The sequence below is a fragment of the Diachasma alloeum genome, unplaced genomic scaffold (assembly GCF_001412515.2).
Source record: "Diachasma alloeum isolate Michigan unplaced genomic scaffold, Dall2.0 Dall_scaffold_00797, whole genome shotgun sequence".
NCBI classification, from domain to species: Eukaryota; Metazoa; Arthropoda; class Insecta; order Hymenoptera; family Braconidae; genus Diachasma; species Diachasma alloeum.
This window is the reverse complement of record NW_021680927.1, coordinates 52,491-64,592: the sequence shown is the minus strand read 5'-3', so window position 1 is coordinate 64,592 and position 12,102 is coordinate 52,491. Positions and strand designations below refer to the sequence as shown.

Sequence of the window (12,102 nt, the reverse complement as noted above, 5' to 3'; positions counted from 1 at the left end):
TTTCAAACTAGCGAAAGTCTAGTAACATTCTCCAGACTTCCAGGGGTCGCGGTTCCAATCAAAACCGCTATGCCTTCAGCCTTTCATCGGTGTGTGACTCGTCTCATCTAGTCGGGGCTCTTTCAGCCACCTCTAGATGTCTCTTCCTGTCCCTCTTATAATAAATTTAAGAGTGCAAATCTCTATTTGAGAGAATTCCAACCCGTAACGCGAAAATCTCGTTACAGTCTTCAAGAGTTTTGATGAATTCGGTCTGGTCAGCACCATTGGAAATAGATACTTATTCGTGGATTAAACTCTTTATATCCTCAGAATTAGTCAAGCTGTTGGCTTGTGATTTCTCGATATGCTTCAGTACATCCTCCAGGAAGGTCCACTTCTCTCTATCACTGGATCTGTACTCAGCCAGTTTACCATCGAGCTCACTGGAGAGACGGATAATTTCACCTTTCGCCTCCTCCGTAACTTTGTGAATAATCTGCTTTATCGTGTCCTTAGTGGTAATTAGAGGACATGTCCTTTTGTCAGGCTTAGCGTGAAGTTTGTCCCTGATTTCCTTCAGGGCATCCAGAATGGAACTTTTGTTATCCTCATCGACACCCATGACTGGTGCTCCTAGAACCCGTTTGAATATTTTGAATTCAAATTTCGTGAGCGAGTTCCTAGCTTCGAGTATTCGCTTCTTGTCTGGGACCTGTAATGAGGAATTGAATGACACCCGCCTTTTGATGGTTTTTTTATTGTAGTTTTTTTTGTTATGCTTATCTTGATTTGCAGTAGGCAGGGGAAACAACATTTTCCTACCACGCTTATCAGGTAAAAAAGTTTACTAATTAGCAGTGATGATAGGAGTGAAGCAGTGGGAGAAGGGGTGGCTTGGAGTGTTATTTCTGCATCGAGAAATAAATCATCAGAAGAAGACACAGACAAGTCGGTTAGTGCATGGCTGTCATGAATAGACGGAATGGGGCTATCTTTAGTATGTCACTCAGTATGCGACCAGATACAGACATGACAGTGACAGGTGATGGGGATAGAGGGGGGGCTGGAGACGACGTATAGATGAGAGTCAACTGTTTGAGGTATGATATCGGCTGAACACGTGGACTATTGCTGCAATGCGAATCACTACTAGCGCCGCTCATGCCCCGGATTTACATTAACATTGAGAGAGACAGGGTCCGTAACGAGGAGGATACCTGATAACCACACTTCCAACAATGTCACTTACAATGGTTACTCCCTAACATTTCGATTCCCTAACATTTCAATCGGAGAAGTTGACTTTCCCCACCATCGACAACGTAAATGTGTTTGGGTAAATCTGTGTGTCCGTCTGCGTGACGGGACAGCGTAGTAAAATTCCTCTCGGCATGTGAGAGTGAAACAGGTAGATTCTTTCTCTGTTTATCTCTTTCCCAGCTCCGCCTACAATGAGAGAGTAACGGATTCCCGAAACTCTACACAAAACTTTTTCTTGGCGTTGTTTTTTTGCAAAAACATTTGTTTTTGTTTTTTTGGGAGATTTCAGTCATTTTTCCAAAACGAGCACACGATCATTTTCGTATGAATCGAATTGATTTTTTTCCGCGCAACAGAAACTATTTTCAATCACTTCTGCTCTAAGAAAAAAAGGTATTTCTTTCCTATATTTATTTATAATTCATGCCCCGATTCGATTTGAGAATTTCATGAGAAAATCGACCGTGCAAATTATCCGCGTAAAATAACCTCAGAAATAAACTCGCCCACATGTTATTCACGGACTGAGTTAAAAATCTAAATTAATCGAGGATAGGGGAAAAATTTCCTTTCAATATACAGCGCTATATGACCTTGTTCATCAATTTTTCATTAATTTTTACAATAAGTCGATGATGAGTCTAAAAAATGCAAATCAGTAGAATTCAAGAAGGAGAGAAAGAGTAATGCGCTATTCAAATCTCCCTCCTCTGCGCGTGAGGTTGGAGCGCACTGTTACCAACTTCGAAAACGAAATCTCACACTGCTCAGAGATAATGTGAAATGTGAGAATGTGGATATGATCCCGTTGCTATGCGCGTAATTTCCTTAATATTAAGTCGAAAAAGAAAATAGTGATATCAATGGAAAGCTCGTAGCCGATTTATGTGATGTAACTACGGCTATTTTTTTCGTAGGGTATCACGTTTTCATTTTATTCAATAAATGTGTTTCGGAGGTAGTGGAGGAGGTAGTTGCTTCGTGTATAGATACGCGGTGCGTTCGGCCTGATGTTTTGCTCAGTCGGTCAAAACTTTCCTTGGCCGATACGCAATCGCGTATCTCGATTATCGTATATATTTTCATTTGATAGAGATAGAAAATGGTAAGATGAATATTTGGAGAAAAAAATTATTGAAATCGCTTAAATATTTATCGAGATAGTTACCAAACAAAATTTAAAAACAAATCGCTTTTCCTCAAAAACTAATGAATCGATCCAGGGTTCGGGAAAATTGTAATTGGAAATTACCGATACCCTATTACTCATCTACTCAAGAATTTGAATGTGAAATTTTTCTAATGATTGGAAAATGAATAACTCAACAAACTTATTACAGATTACATAAGTAATCAATAACTGAATCGCTATAAATATCCATTCTGTTGTTAGTAGGTAATTGTCATTCAAATTTTGAGACTATTTGAATAATTGTCAATGAAAATATGAAATTGACCATTATTCTTTCGATGGCTATCTGATCAGATTCAGACATTTCACATTACTTGCTTGACAGTTCAAATGAAGTATGAATTTTTCAATTCCTTCGATAATCGGTAATTAAGTTTTTATAATACATATTTAATTGAGAAATGAGTAATGATTATGAGAAAATTTTCTATTACTGATTCAACCATCAACTGAAATTCGGAATTATCCAATTTAGTCGTTAATCAGTAATATTATTCTGCAATTATCAATTGTTTGTTAAACTATTAATCCAAATGGTGAATTATTCAATTTTTCAAGTAATCATCAATGAAACCTATCAATTACCTCATGGACAGCTAACGATAAATCGCAAATATTGATTTCCAAGTTACTGAATCCCTAAACATCGAAACCTAAAATTTAATGGTATCTTCACCTTTCGTGACTTCTGAAAGCTTTCTATGCAGCTTTTAGAAGGATGTTCGCACGTGTATATGCATATGTGTGCACAGAGAAGAAAAAGTGTATTAGCTTTAGAAAAGTTTCTAAATTTAAGAAACCGTGGTTTCTAACCTTCAGGTTTCGAAAATCTAGAAACTCTCTTCTAAGTTTTCGAAAAAACTAAAGGGAGGAGGGGGGGGTGTGCATTGAGAATTCACAACCAAAATTGAGTCGGCGAGTTTTTCAAAAATATCTAAAAACTAAGGGAGATAGCGAATTTTTCCTGAAAAAGTGCGGGGGGAAACTCTTTTTTTTTTCAATTTATCCAAGTTGGAAATTTTCAAAAATCTCAAAAATTTTAAAAATTTCAAAAATTTTCAACTTGGAAAAATTGAAAAAAAATGAGAACCCCACTGTTAAAATTGTGGTGAGTTTCAGTGAATTTCAGGATGGTCGTGGAGGGGAATTAAGTGCAGGTTGAAGGGCAGGTTTTAGGAATAAGAACTCCGGAATTAGGCCCGAGCCAAGTCAATTTATTTACTACAATAGTGTGCACGTTGATATCAGAAACCAATTAACCGATGAATTTCTCAATTCACGATAACTGTCCTGTTGAACGTCTATTTTACACGCATTGAATTTCGGTGAAGTGACAGAGATAATGGTCCAATAAACAAACAAAAATAAAGATGATATTCGATGACTTGACTATTAAATATTCGGATAAAGTTTCCAAAAGATGAATGACTCGACGATTGACAAGCTAAATTTCCCGGTGATTTTACGATGATAATTTACACAGATGATTTTCCCACACTTGATATGTTCGACTAGTGACGAATAACTGACTGAAATTCGGGAGGCGAATTGACACCTCTCAGGTGAAATCGGTACTCGGGAAGGGTTTCCGAATACCTTAGGCAATAAATCGGAAAGGTCCGGAATTCTTCCCGAAATCGAACAGGATTTCAAACACCCCCTTTTTTCAGTAAACAATTCGCTATATCCATTAGTTTCGGAGATATTTTTGAAAAACTCACCAACAAGCTACGTAGACTACACGAAGGGTGGGGGGGAGTATACTGAATTCTCGATGTACAGCCCCCCTTTCCCGTAGACGACTTAGTTCGTTGGTGAGTTTTTCAAGGATATCTCCAAAACTGAGGAGAATAGCGAATTTTTACTGAAAAATTGGGGGGGGGGGATGTATCTAAATTAGAGATTTACGTAGCAATGAATTGTCGCATCTAATTACAAAATGATTGGATACTTAAAAAATTACCCATTTTAAATAATCATTGGGCGAGTAATTGAATAATTAAGACTTGAAGTTGAGCATTGATTGAGTAATCGACATTTTTCAAACGCGATTGAAGATCAATTTTGTACATGAATAACTATATCTTCCAGCCATAATCAGTCATTTATTCCAAAAATGATTGAATAATCGATTGGTATTAATTCAATCGAAGGTAGTCAGAATAATCGATGAATTCCTCATTGAAATTGATGAATAATAAAAAAATTGAATAATTCTCATTTGCGATTTCGCATTTTCTAGTGATCTATTAATCACTTAGCGTCATTAATGATTATTCGAAGGAGTGAATAGAATGCTATTCATATTGATATTCGATGAAGTAATGAAACTCTTTGTGGTTCTGATTATTAGTTACATAATCAATGGTAATTCTTTCCATTGCAATTGACGATTACTCGGTTATCACTCAGTTTCCAAGTTTAATTACAGATTAATGAAGTAAGCGAAAACTAAAGAATCTCAATTAGAAAATTAACGGTGTAATTGTAATGAGAGCTGAAAGTAATGATTACTCACGAACCCTAAATTAATCGAAATTTTTGCTCAAACTCTGTCCAAATTCGTACCGGCTATCTGCAAAAAATTCAGATTGTTGCCAACTGTAAGGGATCTTTGCTGGTGCTTCACCAGCAGACATCCCAAACTAGTTTGGAATCTTCTCCATCGCTCAATATGTTGGGCCCCAGCTGAACTTTCACGGACAGTCGAACGGAAAACCGACCTCGGAGGCAAACTCGTTTACTCCGAGGACTTTTCGTGGCGGGATATTAGTCCGAATATTATCCCGAGCCAGCATCAGCGTGATACGGTAAAGTGGGCGAGGTCCACCATACTAGGAGTACTTCACTCTGTTCTTATCACTCGATTTCGATTGAGTAATGAAGATGAGGCGTATCTTTCAGGAGATATCTCTCCATGTTTTCTTCGCCGAGGATGTTTCCACTCCTCTGACGTATTTCTTCTTCTTCCAGAGTGGCTCAACTCAGGAGAAGTCAACGATTACCTCTGAATCCTTCTCACCCCGCAGGGCGCCAAACATTAAGAGGCACATGCGACACAGGCATCCAGAGACTTTTTCTCATCCACCTGTGCCCACCCCAACTCATCTTCAGCGCTCGGTAGAAGCAATATCATCGCGGGTCAACACCTGGACTACTTGTCATCCAGGCACGTGCGATCGGGCCTCCAGGAGTCGGCCGAACTCCCGGCCCACGGATTCACGCCAACACCACTTCTTCCGCCTCAGCATATGGATCCCTGGAAACGTGAAATAAATGTATTTCACGCGGCCAAAGTAATTCATTCATTCTATTCGTGGGATTCTAATGCGTCCCACTCTCTCCCTGCCTCAGATCTTGTCCAGACAACGTTCCCCCGTAATCCATTACCGATTAATGCCACTCCCGACGGTGCCCAGTGATCGGAAATTCATTCGCTCGACACCAACGTCTGTCACCAACTGTCTCGAAATGTCCTAGGGCCTTCTCCCCCTAGTCTGAATATCTCAGCGGCGGTGCGTCATCCGTTGCCCTGCCACCACCAATCAGCCTGTACCAGGAACGCCTGTACGTCGGTCCTTTTTCCCCAAACACAACTGGACGGATTTCCAAATATGGCGACAGGGTATCGACAGCCTGACAATAATGTCCGGAAGGATGATTTCACCCAAACCACGCCTCTTGGTACTATTTCATTGGTCTATTCACCTCACGCGCGGCTTCCTTAGCCACCGTTCGATGGCACTCTCATCTCGTGCTCAGCTTCTTCAGCTGGCATTAGATGTCCCTTTCTATACTTTCTTTCACTCTAGCAATACTTGACTTATGAGTGTTTCTGTGAGTAAAACTGTTTACCCGTAATGAGAAAATCTCGTTGAATAACTAATTATTTAATGTATGAAGTATTAACTTTCGAGACAACCACGCACATTTGCATAGGCGGAAATTGTCGCCAAACTTTGTATTTTCACATTTCAGACCATTCTACATCATTTTCAAACAAAGTGAGAAAATATGATTCAACGATTGTAAAGGTTCCATTCGGCAGTAAAAGAGAATTCGTAATATCAACTCACCCCACGTGATAGACAACTCATCCCAGGAATAACATTTTGTCCAGCAATAGATTGAAGAACCCTAGGAGTCCCATACATCGCCCCCAAACAGCTGCTGAATGAAGAAACATACAATCCAGCGAGTAAAAGTACTTTAAATTCTGATACAGTCGATGCAATCATGAAATCATTTAACAACATCGATCTCGTGCAAGTCGCTGCCAAGAAGAGTGAAAACAGCAGATAAAGAATTGTCCTAAAAAATGTAAAATTCATTCAAAAATTGAATACAAAAGTTGAATAAAAATCCCGTGTTTTAATAAATGCGTTTGAGTCTTATATAAAAATTTACCCCGCCCCGAGAGCCGCCAGTGTGCCATTGGGAATATCTTTCGAGGGATGCCGGAGATCACCACTCATATTTATTCCAGCTAAAACTCCAGTCACAGTGGGAAAAAATACACCAAATACTGTGAACCAACTGCAGCCCTTCTCGTATGCAGAAAATGTGTTGTTCCGCAAGTTTCCGGATAGCCAACCTTCAAATCCGGCATCTGGAATGTTGCAATCGTTCCAATTTTGAAAACACAAAATTTAAATGAAAATAACTTGAAAATCTTATCCAATTGAGATTTGTCTGAATAATTTGTTTGTTTATCGGACAAATTATTCAGACCCCCATAAATTCATTTTTCTCTGGAGAAAAGGTCTTGTACTTTAGAAAGGTACGATTGCATAATAACCCATAGCTTTTCAATGGTTTCAATGATATTTAATACGGAATTTATGAATGAATTGATAACATTTCGTTGATCAGTGATAATAAAATGTTTACCAGGCTCGACGTGTGTAAAACTGCCAACGACGAAATCAACGCCAGCCAACAGTAGAATAAGCAGGAGTATAAACTGAAGTTTAATGACCCATTTGACACCGGCGACATTTATGACTGATAAAAATATAACAGCAGCACAGGCAAAGCCCCTCTGCACCCATGGATCCGCCTCCAAATTCACTAATCCTGCCATTGACTCACCGAAACCAAGTACATTTAATGCACAACCAACTGCCTGTAATAAAATGAAGTGAATTAATAAGTCAAGTATCATCGAGAAAAAGCCGATAAAAACCTAAAATTGAACTTCACATCGAACGTCAGGAAGCTCTAGGGACCACCCGAAAAGTTGAACAATTAAGAGCAGGTGCTTAGGGCCTTAAAGTGAATTACCCTTCAAATAAAGAACGTGACTCATTTTCCTCGGGCAGTTCTTCAAACATCAAAATATAAAATAACCTTTGCGTACAAATGCATTCTCTCGATTTACTCAGAAACTACTGAGGCAACATAAAATGTTGCTTTTCGTTTTTTCCAATGAATTTTCAAATATATGTAATAAAATAAAACTCACTATGGAACTGTCAGCTATAATACACCAAGACCTTCAAAATTATAGGATATTTCCGGATAGTTTTACAGCATAGAAACGAAAGGAATTAGTGTTGTAGATTTTTATTGTAAAACGTATTTTTATTGTAAATCCCAAATCGTTGCTATGCAAGAAAGCTTCAGGGAAAGAGTCGATGAATTTTAAAGGTCGAGGAGTATTCGGAGGATTATTTCTTCCCTTTTGATTTCGGCCCATCAGATTGCAGTGTTCGGGGTTACATAATACATTCTACCAAAATATGAATAATATCTGTCTAATCAGTGGAAAACAATTGACGTTCTATATGGATATTATCGGTCTGACAATTTTCCTGCCACTAAAGAAATTTTCAGAATAAAATGTGTGATGTGACCAAATACGGCACTTTGATTGGTCGAGATCAGATTGAAGTAAATAATCAGTAGTAATACCCAATAACAAAATTATTGGGTATTTCCCGATAGTTACGTTGCAGATAAATGAGGGTGTCAAGTTTTGCAGGTTAAAAAATGCCGAGCGCTTGCTCGAGGAATTTTTCTGTAAAACTTGGCACGATCGTTTGTTTGCAGGGGAGCTTAAGGGAAATACCCGATTAATTTTGAAACTTGAGGGGTATTCGTCGAATTATTTTCCCCATCGGATTTTGGCCGATCAGAATACAGTGAACAATATCAGGAAGTGAATTAGGAAAGATTTGAACAAATTATGTTAATAGAACAATTCGATCTCTGTAGACTGTCAAATACAAGATTTGATCTGAAATGAACCAAAAAAATGAAGCTAGGAGAAAATATCCGAAATAAAACTGTCGGGTAGCCTCAAATACTGCGCTCTGATTGGACGAAATTCGATTGGGAAAAATAGTCAATAGAAAATTTTCAAATTCATTTGTGTAGTGAAAAAATAGTTTTCATTTTTTTCAAGTTCATTTTTTCTCGACAAAAATTGAGTGAATGCAGAATTTATGAACCAATCGATTATTTCAGGGTAGGAGGGGTTTCCGAATGTTTGAATTTACCATAATATTATTTAGTCATATCAGAACATAAATTTTTTACCTGACCAAAACAATAAAGTAGACCAATAGATCCTCCAAATCTCGACCCCAAAACATGGGAAAGTAGGAAATATACTCCACCACTTTCCACTCTGCATCTTTCGCAGATTCCGACTGCTGATAAAACCGTCACTAAAGCTACGCATACTGAAAACAAAATATAACAAAAATTTCATCAGTTCCAAATGAAATTAATTTTATGATACTGGGCCCGATAAACCGCGATTGTAACCTCGGGTCACTCGGTTAGATGACGGTTTTCAGGGCCAATGACATAAAATAATGTGTATCGCACGGCGATAAAAGTATTATCTGACTCATGTGATTCAGATTATAAAGTCACACTGCTTAAATAATACTGTTGCGTATTTGCACTTTTCCTTCCTCTCAACCAACTTCATGTACGATCGTCTTTTTCTTTTTCGATATTCTTTCACCTTCGTTTCTAGTCCGCGAACACGTTCCTCGAGAAGATCTATTTTATTTCTCCTCGAGAAGATGTTTTTTTCATTCATTAATCCTTGGGAAGATTTATTCATTTTTCCTCCGAAGATCATTTCTTTTATTTATTTATCCTTTTTGTATCTCTTTTTTGCCCCAAAATCTTGAATGAACAGTTATTTATGTATTAAATGTACCCATTCTTAACATTGGTGTCGGAAGGGTGGCGATTTTCATTTGCTCACGTGCGAAATATCAGTGTGGGATTATACCGGAAGTAATCATGGATGCTTTCAGAGGTTCACCTGGACATCCAGGAATGCAATCTGAGAATATACATCGAAGTCATGAAAATTCCAACAGATAAGTTGATTTTTTTTCCCTCATCCGAAACCAACATTTCCACATTTTTTGACGTGGATACGTTTATGGTGTCGTTTTGGGGGGTCACTCGGCGAAAAAATGCTTATGCAGCCGCGCCATCTATCGGGGATGCTTAAAAGCGTAAATTGAGTTTTCCTTATTAGTTAGCGGAATTGAGTTTCTTGGTTACAGCGACAACTGAGATTTTCCTGAAGACGAGAGTTAAATTGAGCAAAATTGAGTTTTTAAATAAACGACTATCGATGGTTTAAAGCTAAAGATTCTTCTCGTAGAGTGTTCCCTTCCTCCTCCTTCCTCCACTCCTTTCTTGTTTTCGAATTCTGGTTCTGCTACTCTGCTACTCTGCTACTCCGCTACCTTTTCTTCTCCTGCTCGAGAAGAAATGGCCCAGGCGGATTGGGTGCACTAAATTTATAGAAGGTTACTGCGCAAAAACTCACCGTTGGCTAAAGAGTCAATGGTGGGAAGTTAAAAATCTGATTGGCCAATGAATCGATGGTGGGGTTAAAATGATCCAAGGCCGAAGACAGTGCCATTTCTCAGATAAGAAGCGAATGAATAGAAAGCTTTCTCATTCAAATAAGTCTTTTTAGAGCAATTTCTCATAGTATAAAGTGATTAGTATGCTTGAGTATTTCCATGGAATTCGTCAATTAAGCAGGTTCTAATTATGAATCACGAAGTTTTCAGTTTTGAAATTCTTTATGAAATTATTGAGACGTATGAAATTGAATATAACATTAAATTCTTGTGACGAATTACGTTAAAAAGGATAATGCCAATGAGGATTTCGGTCCATAGACGTATCCGCGTTAAATCTGACGGCTGTATCAAGGATACAGCCGATTAGGATTTTTTTTCAATTTACTCAGTAACTTCATCCTTTTTTTGATCAAAGGTAAATTAAACAATATGATCTATCAGATTGGAGGGTCCATTCACGTCAGGCTGAATGTTCTTCATATTCCGACGTGCTTCTCTCGAGAAATAATTATGCTATGCAGGTATTTGCATCATTACAATTATCTTGATGTTATTTGATGGCCACAACTAATCTCAGGAGATTGATTTCCTTCAATTGTTAATCCTCGGGAAGATCTATTTTATTTATCCTCGAGAAGATGCATTTCTTTCATTGATTGATCCTCGGGAAGATTTATTTATTTCTATTCATTTTTCCTCCAAAGATTATTTCTTTTATTTATTTATCCCCGGGAAATTTATGTCTTTTATTTATTTATCCTCAGCAAGACTCATTTCCTTTAATTATTTATCCCCGGAAAGATTTTCCGACTTTTCTTAATTTATTTCTGAAAAGATTGGCAATGTCAATGTGTTACCTGGGAACACTCTGTCAACAATTAATAACTGATACAAATACTTGAATAGATTTCTATTTCTTTTCAACTCTTTCGTATCAATTTGAACAATTGATTTCTGCTGTTCCTATAATCTAGATATGCGATAGCGTATCGGCGAAGAAAAGTTTTGACCGACTGAGCAAAACATCAGGCCGAATGCACCGCGTATCTATACACGAAGCAACTACCCCCTCCACTACCCCCGAAACACATTTATTGAATAAAATGAAAACGTGATACCCTACGAAAAAAAAGCCTTAGTTACATCACATAAATCGGTCACGAGCTTTCCATTGATTTCACTATTTTCTTTTTCGACTTAATATTAAGGAAATTACGCGCATAGCAACGGGATCATATCCACATTCTCGCATTTCACATTATCTCTGAGCAGTGTGAGATTTCCTTTTCGAAGTTGGTAGCAGTGCGCTCCAACCTCACGCGCAGAGGAGGGAGATTTGAATAGCGCATTACTCTTTCTCTCTCCTTCTTGAATTCTACTGATTTGCATTTTTTAGACTCATCATCGACTTATTGTAAAAATTAATGAAAAATTGATGAACAAGGTCATATAGCGCTGTATATTGCATAGAAATTTTTCCCCTATCCTCGATTAATTTAGATTTTCAACTCAGTCCGTGAATAACATGTGGGCGAGTTTATTTCTGAGGTTATTTTACGCTGGTAATTTGCACGTTCGATTTTCTCATAAAATTCTCAAGTCGAATCGGAGCATGAATTATAAATAAATGTAGGAAAGAAATACCTTTTTTTCATAGAGCAGAAGTGATTGAAAATAGTTTCTGTTCCGCGGCAAAAAATCAATTCGATTCATACGAAAATGATCGTGTGCTCGTTTTGGAAAAATGACTGAAATCTCCCGAAAAAACAAAAACAAATGTTTTTGCAAAAAAACTGCGCCAAGAAAAAGTTTTGTGGGGTC

At 37.8% G+C, this 12,102-nt stretch overlaps 1 protein-coding gene across 1 annotated transcript; it reads right to left on the bottom strand.

The window, feature by feature from the left end:
• Positions 1-280: 280 nt before the first annotated feature.
• On the bottom strand, positions 281-9,127 carry LOC107044757 (solute carrier family 12 member 8-like; the record flags this gene model as incomplete). Its single annotated transcript, XM_015266785.1, has 5 exons — positions 281-694; positions 6,511-6,745; positions 6,842-7,043; positions 7,325-7,559; positions 8,975-9,127. Coding segments are annotated over 5 exons (1,239 nt in total), but the record flags the coding sequence as incomplete, so codon positions are not given.
• Positions 9,128-12,102: the final 2,975 nt, after the last annotated feature.